The 19,678-nt window shown below is 42.6% G+C and overlaps 2 protein-coding genes across 3 annotated transcripts in view; one reads left to right on the top strand and one right to left on the bottom strand.

The window, feature by feature from the left end:
- The window catches only part of VDAC3 (voltage-dependent anion channel 3), a 10,766-nt gene extending 2,663 nt beyond the window's left edge, over window positions 1–8,103 (top strand). For both annotated transcript variants that reach the window (XM_009870657.1, XM_009870656.1), the window contains 6 exons: window positions 2,298–2,450; window positions 3,585–3,637; window positions 5,018–5,245; window positions 6,101–6,251; window positions 7,337–7,394; window positions 7,634–8,103. In XM_009870657.1, the coding sequence (XP_009868959.1) occupies window positions 2,298–2,450; window positions 3,585–3,637; window positions 5,018–5,245; window positions 6,101–6,251; window positions 7,337–7,394; window positions 7,634–7,725 (735 nt within the window). In that variant the 3' untranslated portion in view covers window positions 7,726–8,103. The remainder of the gene's footprint in view (window positions 1–2,297; window positions 2,451–3,584; window positions 3,638–5,017; window positions 5,246–6,100; window positions 6,252–7,336; window positions 7,395–7,633) is intronic.
- Window positions 8,104–8,552: 449 nt separating this feature from the next.
- On the bottom strand, window positions 8,553–19,164 carry IKBKB (inhibitor of kappa light polypeptide gene enhancer in B-cells, kinase beta; the record flags this gene model as incomplete). The annotated part of the gene is made up of 19 exons (XM_009870658.1): window positions 8,553–8,963; window positions 9,515–9,605; window positions 10,281–10,408; window positions 10,606–10,753; window positions 10,917–11,016; window positions 11,562–11,611; window positions 11,873–11,982; window positions 13,098–13,159; window positions 13,272–13,423; window positions 13,669–13,792; window positions 14,144–14,258; window positions 14,427–14,621; window positions 15,066–15,195; window positions 15,501–15,608; window positions 15,925–16,049; window positions 16,425–16,514; window positions 16,976–17,064; window positions 18,184–18,253; window positions 18,994–19,164. Coding segments are annotated over 19 exons (2,127 nt in total), but the record flags the coding sequence as incomplete, so codon positions are not given.
- Between the last annotated feature and the right edge of the window lie 514 nt (window positions 19,165–19,678).

A 19,678-nucleotide genomic window follows, 5' to 3' on the forward strand; every position in this document is an offset into this window, starting at 1 on the left:
ACTAGAATGTCAGTGAGTAGCAGAGTTTGCTGATTCAGACTGGAGTGTGACTTGAAGGCAGAATGAGTTTTATTTTTAGCTACAAAACGTGCAGGAGATGCATCTCTGCGACAGTTTGAAGAGACTTCTCTAGTTCAGACAGCGAAAAGATTGATGGCAGCAGATGCTGACTGTGCCTTCTGCTCCAGCAGCAGAACACTTCTGACACCTGGCAAACCCCTTTGGCTTGATCGTGTAACAGCACAGGAGTTTTTCCCTGCGGCTCCGAGAAAAGCATTTTACTATTTCCTCTGCTTTTTCCGAGGAACAAATCAAGCCTTTTTAATCAGTTACCTGCCCTGAAATCAGAAGAAAGTTAATTCTGAATGCTGATGCAGGTTTGAGGTGTCTTTACACTGGAACTGTGAAAGGGGACATTAGAGCAGTATGTATTGATGATGTCTTAAATAATGCATCCTGACTTGGGTCATGTATTTTTGTTAGCTGGTTAGATGTCTTATAAAACTGCTGTGCTGTTGTACTAGTGCCTTGGCTCAAGTGTCTTTTGGGGGTTTTTTTGGTGGTGTTGGTTTGGGTTTGTGGGGCGTTTTTTGGCTGGTTGGTTAGTTTTTAGTTTGTTGTTTGTTTGTTTGTTTGTTTGTTTCCTTTCCACGGTTTGTAAAGAATGTTATCTGGATTCCCTGGCACTTCAAAAGCATTTAAAGACGTTGTTTTTACACTCGTCAAAGTCCACAGTTGTGAAATAATGTATGCAGCATCCAGCAATGTTGTCTGGAATGAGGCGGATCTAGAAAGTTCCAAAGCTTGGATGTGTTGGCGATGGATACTGCCATTTCTTAAGCACAGTGTCTTTCAATATTTAAACTTCAAAAGAATGGTGATTTGGAAATGTAATGGCAGACTAATTATCTTTCTTCAAGGAAAATACTTGAAAGATGAGGACAAAAATGAGATCAGTACTGAGATGCTTCTTAAAACCTAGCTCGTACACCTTGAGCATGGTACTGCGAAAATGCTCCCACTTACTGCTTTATACTCTTGTCTATGAAACGCTGAGTAGGCTACCTCCAAGTTACTCCAAGAGGAGAGAGGTTTCTTTTCATTCCCAAGTCGCCTAAATGACAAGGGGACAGGCCAAACAGCATAGGACAACGTGTTACAAAATAATTGTTGCACAAAATTCAAAGTTGTTGGTTCAGTTGCACTAGTCAGTGAAGGACCAGCCTGATGAAAGATGTCAAAATGTCACTGGGGTCAAGTTATTTTCTGACACCATGAAGGAGAAAAGGTCTGCAATTTTAAGGTGCCTTACAAAGGGGTGAGCTAGCTTCTGAAGTGCAGTTGCTGGCTGAGGAAATGACAGAGAAGCTACGTTGAGGGAGAAGGAACTAAAGTTATCAACACAGTATATGAAGAGTGTAGTGACAACAGTAATAAAGGGTAGGGGGAACAACAGTGTTAGGGCGCAGTAGTCGGTGTGAAAAGCATCAATGACCATTCTCCACAAGACATTTTCACTGCTGAAAGGCAGAAAAAGGAAAAAAAAATAAAGGGAGCAAAAAGAAAGAAATACAACACATTTGGAGAAATTAGGGAAAATCAATATTTTCTTTTTGCTGTTCATCTAGCAGCGTAAGTCGGATGTATGATTGCTTTTCGTAAGGGAGAGTGGGTTTCCAGAAGGGCTGTAGCAGCTGCTCTTTCATGCACAATTGGGACAGTACTGTTAAGATGATAGAGGGAATTGGAGGAGATTGTGAGAAAAAATCCCAAGGATACAAGATAGCTTTGTATCCCAAGTGAGTGTCTTTTCACATGTGGACATGGATCCATGTGAAGGTACAGAGCAAGCCATGGAATGTTGAAATAACAGTTGCCACTTTGGAGTGGAATAAAGATGGCAGAAAAGGATTTTCTGATGCAGGAGAGGCTCGTGAGTAAGTTAGGAAAAAAGTGTGGTAAAAATTAGAGGGGGAGAGCAGGTAATCAAATCATGATGTAGATGAAAAGTGAAGGTGTCAAGTCTGTGGGTAATAGTGCTTTTTCCAACCTAAGCAAATTCCAGGGTTCTATCAGCACACCTCAAAATAAGAAATACCCAGAACAGAGGTGCCAAAAGGAGTGGCATTTTGTGATGCAAAAATAATTATTTTTGGTGAGGATAAGGAAGATGGGGATTTGGAGGGTTCTAACTAAAGGCCTAAGAGCAGCAAGTGTGAGTGCTGGCACTTGACAAGTGGAAAAACTGAATGCAATTTCAGCAGTCAGTATGCTGAAACTCGTTATGCTCTTGGCAGGAATTTACTGCAACTGGTTCTTCCAACACAGACACGGGCAAAGCTTCAGGCAATCTAGAGACCAAATATAAGATCAAAGACTATGGAGTTACATTCACTCAGAAGTGGAACACAGACAACACACTGGGAACAGAAGTTTCCATGGAGGATCAGGTAAGAGGAAGTAGATACTGTCTAAGTATTTTTGCAACTCCTGTGAGAAAGTACTGAGCTGAGCAGAAAACATTGAAGAGTGAAAGTGGCACTTAACTATCTGGAGTACTAAAACGAAAGAAATTATATATATTTGCAGAACGCACAGACTAAGGGAAGAGCATCATGAATTTTGGGGATGGGGAGTGCAAGCATTCCCACAGCAATGTGCTGCTGCGCAGTGATCCGCAGGTGCAGTTACTGCAGTTACGGGCACGTGAAATCAGCTAGCTAGCTGAACGAGCATTGCTGTTATCCACTGCGAGTAGGAGTTTCTCTGGAAAGATGCACTTGAGCTATGTAGAGCTGTCACTTGTTGCAGTCATGAAGGGAAAACAAAAGAAGGGTCTCAGTAGTTTTAAATGCTCTAATACATAAGGACTTAAATTTTGCTGTCTTGAGATTTAAGATATTTTGTGAGGTTGAAGAGGAAGATTAGTGTTTGCAGCTTGGCACTGCTTACACAAAGGGTTGCTGGCATCCAGCATTCTCGAAACACAGTCCTTTTTCAACATAATAGCTTTATGCTTTTCACTTAATGCCTGAAGTGTAAGGTGACAGTGCCAATGGTAGTAAAAGTTCTGTTGGTGCCCTCCACCATGTATGGCCAGCAATTCTTGTAATTACAGTTTTTTACTTTTACTTGTGCTTTAAAATGCAAAATGCTTTCCAGCTCAAAATAAGGATGTGAAAGCTTTGGCAGGTTTGGCCTGTGCTCAGAAGAATACCTGTAGATTCTGAGATTCTTGAGCTCCCATATAGGTGGTTGGAACTATAAGGAATAAGCAAACATGAATTGAACAGTTTTCTTGCTTTAATATATTTTCTCAATTTTCTTGTCAACACTAAATTTGAAATCTTCCTGTAATAGTGTATCTATAAAGCATGCGCTGTTTTCGGGCCTCATTGTGGGGAGAGAAAGTCCAGATTTTAATTCCTCATCATACAGTGTCTTCAGATTTCATTGTAAAGCATCTAGGAGACACTATGGTCATGCTTTGTCTCCTCTTTAGACACGAAGTAGAGCTTCAGTAGTAGAATACAACAAATCGCATTTCAGCGGAGTTCTGAGCAGATGTCTGTTTTTCTTTGCAGCTAGCTGAAGGATTGAAGGTGGCTCTTGACACTACGTTTGTACCAAACACAGGGTAAGTATTTTCTGTTACCTTTATCTAGGGAGTGCTGGAATTTCCCATAACTTTTAATTAGAAATGGCTATTCTGGTCATCGTGTAAATGCTCAACATTTATTGTAGAATATTTTGAAGGCAATGGGTAATACTGGGCTCAGAAAGACAAGCTCTGCAAAAAAAGATTCTTCAGTTTTTTGACCATTGCCAAATTTGTCGTTTTGCAGTAGGTATTTTATTTTTGTAACTCTCCCCTTAAAAAGCTAGATCTTAGAATCATAGAATTCTTTAGGTTGGAAAGATCGAGACAAACTGTTAACCTAGCAATGCCAGGTTCACGTGGTCTTACATGGGCCACTTACACCATCTTTGTCACAGTGTTGACTGTCCTACTGCCGTCAACCCAGTGCCTTAAGAACAAAAAAAACAAAATTTTTTTTCCCAATGCTTTTCAGTAGATGTCTACGCACAACTGAATGAGAAGGTAGAACTGTATAGGTATTATGCTACGCAGTGCAATAGCACTTCTTTTGTGTTTCTCAGTTACTGTGTATTTATTTTTGATAGGCAGTAGAGCAAATGAGGGGTGTTTCTGTCTGGATAATGCACAAAGCTTGAGACTGCCGTGTAAATAATTACTGGCATTTATTTCTTGGTGGGGGAACCTATCAGAAAAATATATTTGAAATACTGCTTGGATGTAAGACATCAGAAGCTAATTCAAAAATGAGACACAAGGCCTGGGCACGAGTGACAGGCAGCACAGTGTTCTGCTGTGTGTTTAGTGGGAGTGAAAGACTGGGAAAAGGATTAAGGAGGTGTTTTAGTTTTGTCTCAGTTACGTTAAGTTTGAGTTGATAGCAAAATGAGCACAAAGATGTATTGGGGAGAGACTTCCTCGAAGGGACAGAAAAATGGTGACTGAGTGGGTGAGGTCTGGAGGATGAGGAAATTAATTTTTGGTAGACTGGCATCCAGCAGTGAAGAAGGAAGGAAAGCGTGCACTGCACAGGAGAGAACCGAGCAGGCAAAAAGTCACTGAAGGACAGAAAGGCCAGCTATCGGTGCGTAATGTTACGGATGCTCCCGAAACTGATGATGCCGTAATGCACTTGTGGAGAACAAAGTATGAAACCTGATGGCTTTTAGAGGATTAAACAGAAACGCTTTTGTCTTTTTTTCTCCTTTAGGATTTTAAGGAGTCTGAGATGGTAGAGGAAAAAGTGGCACCAAGTAAATACACATAATACCAATATTTCCCTTTTCCCATGCCCTCTTTGGCAACTGTTAATGTTTTGAGTAGGCATTACAGTCATTTAATTAACATACAAACATGTACAAAATTACATAATCATACCTGTGTACTACCAGGGCTAAAACTGCATGTTTCTGTCTGCAGGAAGAAGAGTGGAAAGTTGAAGACCTCCTACAAAAGAGAATATGTAAATCTAGGCTGCAACATAGACATTGATCTCTCTGGACCAACCATCTATGGCTGGGCAGTGTTGGGCTATGAAGGCTGGCTTGCTGGCTACCAGATGGCTTTTGATACAGCCAAGTCTAAGCTTTCACAAAATAACTTTGCCTTGGGATATAAGGCAGGAGACTTTCAGCTGCACACTAATGTGTAAGTATTATCTGAGCCTAGAAAAGCATTATCGGGAGCCAAACTAGATGAATAGTGAACATTAATGGAGTTAGGTGAAACGTAGGTGGATGGAAAGGAATGCTGATTTGTTTCAAAATAATTTATATTTGGCATTTTCATCTTCAGTACAAGTAAAGCAGGGGCAGCTTTCCAACTATTGGCTGGTTTTTGAGATTTTATTTCACAGTAATTTGGGGGGGTTTACAATGCTAATTTGGAATTAAAAAATCTGTAAAAAGAGCCTTCAGTTAAGCTACTGTACCTTGCCCCACTCCTCACCAGACAGAAAGCTGCTGGCTCAGAACTGTGTGAGGTGAAGGAGAGGTGTGTGTTGCATGGTGCTTGAGTGTTTCCAGCTGTCATCGCAGTGTAGCACTACTCTTGGCGTTCAGACCCTCACAGTCTTTGCAAGTGGTGTATTTAAACACCTGCAAAGCAGTAACTTTATTTTCAGTCTCATTATTCCCATAACTGACTTAAGTCTCCTTCTGGATTTTTCCCTTTATGCAGTATCGCAGGCTTGCTTTCTTAAGACAAGCAAGCAGGTTATCTGGAGTGGAGTTTTTTTGGTCAGAACCTCAAACCATAGGTCTCAGCTGTTCGAAAGTCATGTTCCATTCTGCAAGCAAAGCGTATGCTTTGGCCAAAAAAAAGCGTGAGCAGGAGTCTGCTAGCTCCAGCTAGGAAGTAGATGAGCACGTGCCTAGGGAAGTATTGGAGCTCTTCGTTCATTTTAAGAGATAATGATCAAATGATTGTGGGGAAGGGTTAATCTAAAGACTTAGTATTGGCTAAACAAGGCAAGGCTTGACACTTTGCATCTATTACAAACAGGAATGATGGCACCGAGTTTGGTGGGTCTATTTATCAGAAGGTTAGTAATAAGGTTGAAACATCGGTCAATCTTGCGTGGACTGCTGGCAGTAACAACACACGTTTTGGTATTGCTACTAAGTACCAACTGGATGAGAAGACTTCCATTGTGGTAAGAATTTTCTTGCAGAAACAAGTATTTCAAGCTTCCTTAAATACTTAAAATTTGTGGTATGAAGTAGTTGCTTCAAGTAGTTACTAAGAAAGTATGGTAAATGGCAAACTGTCGCTTCTGTTGTGGTTCAGATTTAAATTGGAACCTCACAGGTCATATTAGTGAAATGGTGGGGGAAAAAAACCACTGCTCTGTCCATAATGAAATAGCCACTACTCCGACTAATGTGCTTGGAACCTATGCAAAAATGTGTTTTCTAAAGGTAAGGAGAGGATGCAGTGTCCTTTTAATAATTCTCTAATTCTTATCTAATGCATAAACTAAGACTGTAATATAGTAATGTGATGGAAGTTGAGCTGAGTTTACAGCCTTCTCCAAACAATCGGTTAACTCTTGAAACCCAGCTGAGGTCCTGAAATAAAAGATCGCAAATTCTTGCAGAAATGTTAGGGCAAAAAGAAAAAAAAAGTTTAGTGAGAGGAAGGAGGAGAGATGAGGAGACGAAGCATGCCCACAGAGAAGTGATAGTGCTTTTAAGCAGCTATGCATACTTTCTGACACTGAGAACTGAAGTAGCAAGTGTTTGCTATGCTTGAAAACAAGAATTAGTTCTAGGACGACTCAGACAAAATTAAAGCTGAGAAATACTCTCTAAACATCTGAAAACTCGGTAATGCAAAAATGAGTTTGCATCATCTACTTACTGCTCAAATCACCGCTAAGCAATTTGTGAACAGGGGTCTGAACAAGACTTGTCTTTACTGGATCCTAAAGGGACTGTAGCTCTTTACAGGATGTAAAGAGATGATGCTGGGGGTCAGTGAAGGAGAGGGTGGCATTTTATGTAGGCATAATGGGTCACCCTGTGAGGGAAAGATTGGAACTATTACTTAACCCTGTTACAGCTTAAGCTGGAAACTCTTGAGAAGAAAGGAAAAGATTGGAATATGCCTCTGCCAGAGAGGTCAGTCTACAATCAGCTGAAAGAATTAACACCTAAGCTACCTTCTCAGGGCACTAGGACAATTCTTTGTGAATATTCATACACAGTGTATTAATACTGTGATTTCTTTTTCCTGTAGGCTAAAGTGAATAATGCCACCCTGATTGGAATTGGTTACACTCATGCCCTCCGACCTGGTACGTAAGCTTAAGTTGGTAGCCACAAATACTAAGTATGGGTTATTTTACTGTCACTTCTAGAAGAGAATACATAAGCAAATTAGCTAGAAGTCTTACACAGGCTCACAGAAGTAAAGGATGTGCATGTACGCAAGTTCCTCTAGCAACTAAGACACATTAGTGAGGTTCAAGTTCTTGAGGGAGGGCATTGTACAGGCATATCAGTGTATGAAGGGTCTCATTATTTCATTTCCTAGGTGTAAAGCTGACGCTCTCAGGCTTGATTGACGGCAAGAATTTCAGTGCTGGAGGACACAAAGTTGGGCTGGGATTTGAGCTGGAAGCTTAACGCAGCTTTAAGTAAAACAGGTGGTACTCTGGAAGATGAAGTGTGCCCAGTGTGTTTCGGCCTTAATGTTACTCTGAAATTTCAAGTGTGAACTTTCTACTCTTCCAAAGAACCATTTTAACCCAACACTGAGGTCCAGAGAGTGCCAGCACATCAAAGAAAGATACTTGAAGGCATGCATGGGAGTTGTGATGTTTGTGCCACATTTCACTTCGCTTGCCCATATTTTAAATCTGTTCCAAAAAAACAGAAGAAAATCCCACCCCTCCCTCGTATTGCATCCTGCATGTCCTCCTGTACTTCACAACCTTTTATAAAAGATGGTCTCTGTGCTGTAGTGGAAATTTGAGTTTACATGAGAATGAAATAAATTGGTCAGTTGGAATGTAGTGCTTGTGTGTCTTGTCTCAGTAAAGTTCAGAAAAGCTATGCTATATTTTGCTGTGTTTTTTTTGTTTGGGATTTTTTTTTTCCTGGTAGTGGCAGTGCAACTTTAAGCATAGTTACTAGATAATCTGCCAATGCCTTGTGAAATGACACATGCATATTGAAGATTTCCTTTGTTGTGGTCCCTAAGATAACATCCTTACGTTTTTCCTGTTTTAGAGACCTGCACAGTGAAAGCAGCATTTTCATTAAAATGTTATTGAGGGTATCAAAAAAGAGCAAACCAAAAGTTTACATGTTCTAGGTAATAGCGTTCCCATGTAGGAAACAAGTATTAGGTAAGCACAACCATTACACTTAGGGAAAAAAGTGCAAATCAGCAAGAGTTAAGAAATTAAGTTCACAGTTCAAGTATATTAGAAGGCAACATCTACCACTGACTGTGCAAGGTGATTGCATGCATTGTCCATTGTTCCTTATAAAGCCTAAAAGGCAGCAAAACAACCACATATGATGCCTAAGGGAAGATACATCAGGATAGAGACTATCTGCTGTCCTAAGGCACACTTAAGAACTTCTTCCAAACAGTTGGAACAGGCATTTCTTACTGTATCTTTGTGAAAAAAGTGTCCAAGAGGTGGATACTAAAAGCTAGGCCATGTGTATCACATAAGCAGTGGGTGACAATAGAAGTAGGTACTTGAACTTCCCTTCTCAGAGGCAGCAGCTTTTCACATTTGGCTTCCTGAAGTAACGTGTCTTCAGAGGCAACTGAAGTGCTTTTACATCTCGGTTTGTTCTGGACTGTTTGTTTCTTCTACCTGAAGCTGCAGCCAGCTCCAATCGAGAGCCTAAAGAATAAACAGAACTATAAAACTCAACACTAGCTTAAAAGTGAGATTTCTAGAGAACAAAGGGGAAGCAAAGTAAAAGTTTTACTCTGAACAAGTGGGTCAATATAATTTCATGATGAACCACCTGACTACTCTAAAGGAAACTTAAGCTGTTTAGTTTCTATGATACTTTGTTTTCAATATTCTGCTTCACTAAATAAGCATCACAGCCCACCAATGTATTGCCACCACAAGACCATCCCAACTTTAAAGAGTAGAATTTTGCTGTATTTTTGTACAACAGCCAGGCATCTTCCACCTCCTTTATTGTTCACACAACTTAATTCCCCAGCACGAGGCTCCCATTCTCAGCAAGCAGGGACTATGAGTCAGCAGTTCCAAGTGGGGAAGTGGGTGCTTTCTATCTCCTACGACTCCTACTCTGTCCAATAGAGTAATATGCAGATTTCTATTAGCCGTACTACTTACTGGTGGCAAATTTACACGAGCAGAAGTTTGAAGCCATAAGCTTCCCCAGTCCATTTATAGAAGAATATCAAATACATTACCATGAAGCTCTGTTCCTGATCCTTCATTGTGTCATGCATCACATTTTCTAGTTGGCTACAGAGTTTCTGCGATTCCAGCAGGAGCTCCTCACTGAAAGGGACAATTATTACACAACTATTTTCCATGGCAGTTTTGTTTAAAGACAAAGATTAAGAAATATGTCTGGCAGGTAAGCTGCAGAGCACAGAAGAATATTAACCTTTGCTAGTCAGCCCATAAGTTAGTAATTCATATTGCTACTGGGATAGTCAGTGGCATCCCCATATCTACTGGGACAGCAGAAAGGAACCCTGTTCCAAATTCAAGCTGTTACTATGTAGAGTCACTGTTGCTTAAGTAAGTTGCAAGGACAGCCTATAAACTACAGATAAATACATATACCAAGGTCTGTCACTCCAGCTGGTGTTCATTGAAGCAAGCCAAGAGCTACACATGCTTGATTACAGCAGTCTCTCCTTTATGGTATGCTCTGCTACTGTCACATGACAATGCTCCAAAAACTCTCAGTGGTGGTATGCTCTGAGTGAGCCCAACCATTCCAGATAAAACAAAGCCTTTATTATTGAGGCAAGGTGAAGAGAAGCTATACATTATTCCGTTTTTCAGAAGGAAGATTCACAACACCCAGCTACTGGGTAGGTAAGACTGCTGACAATGGAAGCTGAACACAAAGTGTAAAATGTCAGAAAGCCTGTGTGTCATTATTTCACAAAGAAGGAGTCGCAGCTGTCATCAGCACCTACAGAACTCCAGACTTTGTCTCACCTTTTCCTGACAGATTCTAAAAAATTGTAGGTTCCAGAAGGGACCTGCAGCAGCAGCTGACCAGGGCTTCCAAGACGCGATGCGTTCATGCTCTCTGGACTGCCAGTAACAGGACCACGTACTTTACTCTGAAGAAAACACAGAAGATTCAGATTGCAAATACTTCCACTAGCTAGGAGTATGAAACAGTCTGGAACTTAACCTTTAATACTAACTGAAATTAACAGAGAAAAGAACCACAGAACTACTAAATTGACTATTATTTCAATAACCTGTGCTAGAAACCATATTTTCAAGTTAAACTGGAGGTTTTTATTTTACTTACACAAGCAATTTTCAGCAAGTTCCACAGTTCTTTCTGTCGTTTCTCCTGAAGCCTAACAACTGTTTCCTCATCTTCATTCATCAGATTCATCACTTTCTCCACTCTGGGGAACAGTTCCAGTGCCTTCTGCTTGCAAACTACAGTTTTACTATTAAAAAAAAAAAATAAAAAATCAGATCACACATGGGCAACTGTAGTAGGGGAGTAGTCTCTTACTTCCTGTAACATTCACTAGGTGTACACACTGTTCCTTAAAGCTCTAGAACAAAACTTCTTCCTGAAAGAATAAAAGCTCACTCTACAAAGCTCACCTGAGCTGAGCATAAATGACTCGGACTTTTTTTTCAAAGGTCTGGATTGCCTGTAGGAGCAGTCGTACTATCTCCTGGCTGTCACCACTTGTTCTCTGATCTGAAATGAGAGTCAGAGTATTACACAGAAAGGTAGGTCTACAAGACAGAGAAAGTGGATTCTTAGTGGATTGTTTACACCGTTTCTTCAATCCTGAAACATCCCAAGCTCAGGGCATGCATGAGTGAGATCAACTGCACTGAATTTTAACCACCTTCTTCAGATAAAGAGAACTGGAAAGCAGAGTTGGCAGGGTGAGTCTAATGCCTTGGGGCTGTAGAGCTGCTCAAAAGAACAGCTGTATCTTTCACCATCCCTACACAGAAGCAGCAGCATACGCTCCCAGCAATAGCTTGCTCTGAGAAGAGCTCCAGAGGAGTTTCAAGACCTCCAGAGATGCCAAGAAGGCAAGGCTGGCTGAGTTCAAAACTGACTCCCTGACTCCCCTCTCCAATACAAAGTGAATCCAGTGGAGTCCCTTTGCAGCTAGCATGTGGGCAGGCCTAGAATGCAGAGAAAGTTTTCTAAGTGCTCATTGTTGCATCTCCAGAGTTACTAACCACACAAAGCAAGCTGACCATGACTTAAAATAACATCTCTTTTACCTCTTGGCTTCTCTCTCAATCTCCGGTATAGCTCTCTGGCTTGTTCTTCTCTAGAACAAAAAGGCACAGAACACAAAGAACTTCTCTAGAACCTAAATTACAAACACATAGTTCAAGAACTCAGATCTTTCACACACTAGTCTGCCGTTTCAGACCAATGACAGGTAAGGAGTTAAAAACTGTCTTTCAGTGTCAAAGTCCTCCCAGGCCCCCGTTATTTGTGCTGAAGAGATAGCACTTTCACTGTGCTGCAGTGAACAAGCTTAGCTAGCAATACTCCTGTATCTGAAGTTCAGGGTATTGCAACTCACAAATCCTCCAGTGTTCCTCCTTGTTTACGACCTAGTGGGCTTCTCTGAAGGTCCACAATGTCTGTCTGCAGGGCCATCATCTTCTTCACAAGCTGATCCACATCATCCTCCTGAAAGCAGGGCAGAACATAAGCAATGGGACAGTCTCATACTAAGAGACACTAATACTCACACTGGCTCTTCCTTTCTCATTCACATTTCTAAACGCTCATTTTACCAAGATGCTCATAGAATGGCCTAGGCTGGAAGGGACCTTAGAGATCATCTAGTCCAACCTCCCTGTTACGGGCAGGGACGCCACCTCTCGACTAGACCAGGCAACATATGGGGACCGCGACCTCGGTGTTGGTCATTGTTGCCAGCACTGCACTCAAACCACTGAGCTAACCAGCCCCCTTACTGGGGTCACGTATGAAAAGGGTACCACAAACGGGAAATTTGTTGCCTTTTCAAAATTCAAGACAGATGATTAAAATTCTTGTGTTCAATCATCTAACCATTCACTTTAACTTATGTTCCAAATTCTCTTTTCAGCTATCTTGCCTTCAGGATTAGGTTAGCAGGACATTCAGGTGCAACCACTGCAAAATCTCCTCTCACATTCCCCAAGATCTCCCTTCTTCTTCTTCTTCTTCTTCTAAGTCTTACAAACACAGTGTTCCATGAAGTACTGGAACAGACAAAAATGGTGCCATGCAAACCAAGGCAATGTGACATCTGGAATCGGTCTAGACACAAGAAGTTTCTACTGAAGGGAGGACAATAAAAAAAAAAATACAAAAATGAACCAAAAATTAAAAAAAAGCAGCAAAGCAAAAAAAGCAGCAAAGCAAAAAAAGCAGCAAAGCAAAAAAAGCAGCAAAGCAAAAAAAGCAGCAAAGCAAAAAAAGCAGCAAAGCAAAAAAAGCAGCAAAGCAAAAAAAGCAGCAAAGCAAAAAAAGCAGCAAAGCAAAAAAAGCAGCAAAGCAAAAAAAGCAGCAAAGCAAAAAAAGCAGCAAAGCAAAAAAAGCAGCAAAGCAAAAAAAGCAGCAAAGCAAAAAAAGCAGCAAAGCAAAAAAAGCAGCAAAGCAAAAAAAGCAGCAAAGCAAAAAAAGCAGCAAAGCAAAACAAAAGAAGCAAAACAAAACAAAAGAAGCAAAGCAAAACAAAAGAAGCAAACCAAAACAAAAGGCATCAAAACAAGCCTCTTTTTCTTTAGGATAAGCAGTTAGATTTAGAAACATACCCGCCCACAAAGTTCCACGGCTTGCTCCATTTCTTTCCAGGCAAACAACAGCTTCTCAGAAGCTGCAGGAATGAAAGAAGAATGATTGCTTTTCTCAGATTCATACAAGAAAAGGTAGAAACTTTGTGGGATTAAGAGGTGTAAGAAGACCTCTTTGCCAGATGCTATACTCACTAATTCCAAATTCAATCTGCTCTTTATACTTCTCCAGATCGATTTGGATGCTTGTTTTAAAGAAGTCTAGCTTTGCTTTCAGCTGCTGGGAAAGGGAAGCCATAGAATTCTTCATTTTCGAGAGGGTACTATTGTAACGCAACAGATTCATCCTGCATGGACAAGAAGGTGGTCTTATTACCCTCCCAAACTAAATACGCAGGCTCCCACTTATAGCAAAAGTAGGTACTTCAGAGTGTAGCAGTGAGCACAGAAGGACAGAACTCTCAGCTTTTCATTAATCGTTATCAGCTCCACTGATGGGCCTCCCCATTCCAACAGGGTCCCATTCCTGTCCTTTCCCTTTCACCAGGGAAGAATAGCAGAGATGAATATTCTAGAGAAACTGCCAGCGTACATGGCTGCTCGCTGCCCCTGCTGAAGCCGGTTACAGTCCTCTTTCAGCGTCCGGATTGTATGCCAGATCTGACCCCACACTTTCCGCAACTGGAAAAAGTGAAGATTCTTCTTTGGATCCTGAACTGCAAACAGAGCGGAAGGGAGGGAAAGGTACATATCAGCATGAAGCCTGAAAGTAGTGTTACCAGATGACAACAGACTGAAACATCATTCCTTTTAAAGGCACGTTACCTCTTGCAAAGCCTACAGTTGGGTAACCCCTACGCAGCTTTCCCAGTACATCAAAATCAAACACTTCCCTTCCTCAGTTTTTTTGACAAATCAAATGAGTGCTATGCCAGTCCACTTTACTGCTTCTTCACTCCCAATATGCAAAAAGCCTTCTCTACTCTGAACATGATACAGACCACAGAACACAGGCAGCCCTCTCAGGACTGACAACCTCTCACATTCATGCTAGAGAAAGTCCTTACGGATGCAGTCAACGCTTTCCGGATGAGGACGCAGGGCAACCTGAGCCTCGTAGGCAACTTTCCGGTTATCGAAGAGGAAGAGGAGGTCTGTGTCTGCAGTTACAGTATCATTCACCTGCAGAAGACAAAACACCTAAGTAGCTTCTCTCAGAAAAAGCAAACCTCATACTAACACCATAAACTGAATATTCAGCCTCATCTGAAGACCGAAGACCAAAAGCAATACGGTTGCCTATTCTGCAACAGTTGTTAGATCACCTAACAAGGGAGTATCCAGACTCACCTTGCCGTCGGCTTTATGTTTAGTGGCCAGCTTCTGAGAAAACAATGCAAGTCCAGCTTCCTGCAGTAGCTCCTGGTCCTGTTCTGGGATTCCCGTATCTGACTGGATCCTGGACTTCACAGTCTGCAGAGTGTCCTCCTCTGTCACAGGGTAGGTGTGTACGGTTCCCGTAACCATGTTCAAAACATGAAGCAACTACAAGAGTAGTAGTGTGACATAAGAAGGACTGAAGATACACTGGTCATGTTTGAGCAGAGATCCCAGGACTGAGACACAAAGCACTTGCAGGGCTTAAGAAGTCACTTTGCAGCTACTACAAAACATTATGTCAAAGTCCTTGTCCTCAGTCAACTGGAAGCAAAGCCACATGGCAATTAAAGAGCTTCAGCCGCAGAATCCTCTACCAGAATATAGAACCAAGCACAACACAGAAGCTATCTGCTACTCACACCAAGCTCAGGAAGTATTTGTCCTCAAATAAGTAAGAGGAAAGCACCCATCACTATCTTCCAGGAGACAGCTATATGAGATTCTGCACTGTTCCTCCTCCTAGGTCCATGACTCAGGCCTCTTCTCTCACGGGCTACAAAGCAACTGCTCTCTGCGAAACTCTTTGGGTAACACAGACCCATTGCTCACCTTCAAGTTCAAAATATCATCCAAAGCTCTGAAACACCCATTGGGTCCATATGTAGGATCTGTGCCTCTCTGTCGTGGGTGCCACATCAACATGAGTTGCAGCCATTTCTCAAGCCTTCCAGCCAAGACACTGAAGGACCAAACCAAGAAGGGGATGAGAAGAAGTAAAAGTGCATCTGCAGTCACCACATAGCCTAGTCTCTGCAGGAGGACTGACAAACAACTTCCCCATCCACCTCAATCACAAATGCACTGTTTAGAAGGCAGAAACAGAGACTCACAAATACACAAGTCTGGTAAGGGACACAAGCACTGTTTGCATCACGCACTCAGTTTATTTACAGATTAACATAGTAAGGCATATAACACAAACCTGGCCCTTTTGCAGAAGAAACAGTTTACTCCAGCATGGTATGACAGATTTCTAGTTCTCACCTGTTTAGATTGTTTGGGCAGGGTAAGCTGCTAGAAAATTTGACTTCTCCAGATAAGTCTTCTGAAACGACAATATCCAGCTCACTCTTCTGTCGCACTTTTGTATGCCTAATGAATTCAAGCAAGTACAATGGTGATATATCACCTGTCTTTCCTGCCCTGCATGTTAGTAGATTCTTAAAAGCTACTCTTGATGAATGTAATACAGATGCCGCTTTAGTTTCTGCTACCTGCCCTGCAGGAGTCAGTCCCGATCCCAAAGAGCAAGTATCAGGAACTCAAGCAGGTCAAACTCCTATGAAGGGAGTCAGTCTCCATAAGAGCAAAGAACATAGCAATATTACCCTAAGAATCAAGGGACCACACTTTTACTTCCCGTCGCATTGCATGCACTCTCATTATCACCTGGCCTCAGCTCACTCACCATTGCACTGGCTGCCAGTTGGGTAGGAATGGTCGGAAGCCTGTAATGCACTCAAAGGCCAGTGTGCCAAAGCTCCAGTAATCCACCGTTACTGTATACTTCTGCTGTTCCAGCAGCTCTGGAGCCTGAGACGGTTTACATACACATGAGACAAAGCCACCCATCCCTTTGCTCTCTCTATCCCTTAGGAGCTCATTTTAATGTTTGTACAACAGATTACAGATAGTGCTGAACATTCTGTCTCTCATAGGCTTTGATATCCTCTTAGAGTGAAAAGTAGAGGTTATTGGTACTTGTACTTCTTATATGTAACAGAAAGAGCTAGCAGTCACTGTGAAAACCCAGTGCCAGCAAAAAAAAAGTCATCTGTCCTAGCTGCAGCACCCCAAACATAACCCATACCAGGACAAGTACATCATCCCAGCCCAAAGCCTGACAATGGTTAACCCTATCCCAACTGCAAAGTGGTAGCTGCTCTTCTAGCTGAATTCCTTCCTTACCAAGTACTGTAGAGTCCCAACAAAGGATGTGCATAGGCTACCCTGATCCAACTCCTTAGCATAACCAAGGTCAATGATTTTGTGTATTAACTGAAACACACAACAGAGAATAAGAACACTAGAGAGAAGTCCTGTTAAAAGCACACCATACAGCCGAGAAAGAAAAGGTTGAGCTCTTCAAAGGTGGGCAGGAAAGGTGCCAATGAAGAGATGAAAGCAGAAATGGGAGGCTCCTGTTGATTCCTAAAACCACAAAGTATGTAAAGTTGTCATTGGCTTGATACACACAGAGCTAGAGACATTACTGCTAATTCAGATCTTTGGTCAATCGGTACAGTCTGGTTCTTTCCTTAATAGTTTAAAGTCAAAATGTCAGGTGTTACCAGAAGTCTAATACAACCTTTCATCTCAGTTGCATGTGGAATATTACTCCTCTGAGACACAGATCTTAGCTAGTTATCCTCGGTTGACTGCTCTTGCAGAGGGACCACACACATTTTCCTCTTACACTTACTTGTCTGTGCAGGCAGAGACACCTGGTTCCTGCTTACCCTTTGCTCTCCTTGTTGCAGCACAATGTTCTCTGGTTTCAAGTCTCTGTGGATGATCCTGTTCTCATGAAGGTACCTGAGAGCAGAAGCTGAGACACAGAAAAAGACACCTGTAACAGTGTAACTAGCAGTACCTAGCACAAGCTCAGTAGGGATTCACTTCTACCTAGTGTAAGAATGGGTTTTGGGTCAAATCTTGGACAATCAAACATACAATGAAACACCAAGTGCAAGAGGAAAAGCTGACGTTGAGCACTTCTGGACACAAAGTTTGTGCTCCGGGTCTTCCCTCACTCCCTTCTTGTAAACTGGAGTAACACTGGCTAGCTTCCAGTCAGCAGGGGACCTCCACAAAATTCCAAGACATTTACACAAAGAATGGTCCTGCCATAACACCCACCAACTCCTTCAGTCCTTGGGGGTGAATCCCATCAGGCCCCACAGACTTGTGAACATTCAGCTGATACAGGTGCTCCCTGACAATTACAGTGTCCACGAATGGAAAGTCACAGTTCCCACGCTTGTGGTCCTCTGACTCAGGGGACCGGCTAGCCCCAGGTCTATCAGCATTATTAAAAAATGAAGCAAAAAAAGCATCAAATGTCTCCACGTTTTCTTCCTCATTAGTCAGGTAACCATCCGCAACAAGCATTGGTCCAGTGTTTTCTTTACACCTCTTCTTGCTGCTAACAGACTTTGAAAAGCCTTTCTTGTTGTCGGACACACCAGTGGCCAGTTCCAATTCTAACTGAGCTTTGGCCTTTCATGTCTTCTCCCTGCACACATGAAGAACAGCTCTATAAACTTCCTGTGAAGTCTGACTTTGCTCCCAGAGACCATAGTTTCTTTTTCCTCTCAAGCTCCACGAGTAGTTCCCCATTCAGCCAAGCTCATCTTCTGTGCCGCTTGCTTGACTTAGACTGAAATTGCTTGCTCCTATGCTTCTAAAAGGAGGTTCTTAAAAGCTGACCAGCACTCATGGACTCTTAAGTTCTCAAAAGCAGATTCTGAGGGTACTCCATCTCTGTGTTTTCAAGAACAAAAATCAAAGGCTGGGTCTCCCACAGGGAGGCCCGGCAGCACAAGACAGGAAACAAGTATAGTCTTCAAAGATCAGTACTAGGGCCACTGCTGCATATCCAGTGAGTGCATTCAACACTGAAAGGGCTTCCATAGTTCAGACAACTGAAGGTACTGCTACCACTTACCAATATCAGAGAGTAAGATGAGAATAGCTTCTTCCCGCAAGCCGCAGCAATTCTCCAGCTGATTCAGGTACTGCAAGGAAACAACACAGAACATAGTCTTTCCCTCCAGTACTGCAGGTAAGACTCACAGTCCCACAAACTCTCAAGTATGCAAGAAGTTCCAGTAACAGCAATGAAACTCTCTGGAGGCACAAAACCCTCCGGACTTGTGACCTCCAGCAGCAGCAATTACAGCTTCAGGTCTCTAACCACATGGGAGGAGACAAAAGAAAAAAAAGGAGTGAAAGAAGTCAGTGTCACCCCCATTCTCTTCCTTCTACTTGCTCCACCCTTCATAGCCATTTCCCCTGTGCCTGGTAGAGTCAGCTCTTAAGCTCTGGGTTTTATCTGTGAGCAGATTATAGCAAAAGTTAGAAAAACAGTAAGATCAGCATTAACACGTGTCAATTTTTCTTATGACAGATTGGAATGAATCACTTTCAGGTAGGATATAACCCACAGATATACCCTGCCCTACGACGGTCTTGGCCATACTCACATCCTGTTGTACATCCCTCATCCTCTACATGCAAACTCCTCACAGCACCAAATGCAGCTGAACAATTATGAAAATTTTAGAAAGCACCTAAGTCTTTAAAGGCTGAATGTAACATATCAAGAACTAACCCACCAAAACCTGTTGGTTCCATGACAAGTACTAGGAAGCATGAGGATGTGAAAACAAAGGTTTTACAGGAAAACTGTCACAGAAACCTCAGGATTTGCTGATAAGCTGATCCGGCCCTTGGGTCACCATCCCAGGGACCTCACCTTGCGAAGGTCTCCACCTTGGCAGTACTCCATGGCCAGCAACGGCAAGTCATTTGGTGCAAGCTTCTGCATCCCTTCAGGAACATCACGGGCAGCCACGACATTGGGATGGTTCAGCCTGAGGAGTGGAATTGAGGCAAGTATGCGTGACGAGCACAACCAGGGTAACATCTGAAAGATGATCGCTGTGCAACAGCTACGCAGTTTCAGGGGCTCATGGTCATCACACAGAGTCCTATAAGGTCTTTTAGGAACTGAACTAGTGAAGTCTAAAGGTCTGCAATTCATCCATCCTTCACGGACCTAGACTCGTCCCAACTCCTTGCATTTCACACGCAGAGAGGGTGTTCCTTCCACGCACAGGCACAACAGATTTGCCCGAGAGCTACAAGAACGAGCCTTGCAAAGAAGTGTGACAGAGTCTGTTGCCACCCTCCAGAAAAGACCCAACCGGCAATCAGACCATCGCACCCTACAAGGCCAATCCAGCGCCCCAAAGAATTAGGGTTAGGGCAGCACAGTCATCAGGCTGGACAGAAGAGCAGCGACGTCGCACAACTGTAACACTGCAGGCAGCGGCAGACGCGCCGAAGGAGGACGTCTGAGCCCCAAGAGGGGGGGGTTTTCTCTAGCGCTGACTTGTCCCCGCAGCAGGCCGGGGACCCTCCCGGCAGAGGCGGCGACA

Source organism: Apaloderma vittatum, unplaced genomic scaffold (assembly GCF_000703405.1).
Source record: "Apaloderma vittatum isolate BGI_N311 unplaced genomic scaffold, ASM70340v1 scaffold33035, whole genome shotgun sequence".
NCBI classification, from domain to species: Eukaryota; Metazoa; Chordata; class Aves; order Trogoniformes; family Trogonidae; genus Apaloderma; species Apaloderma vittatum.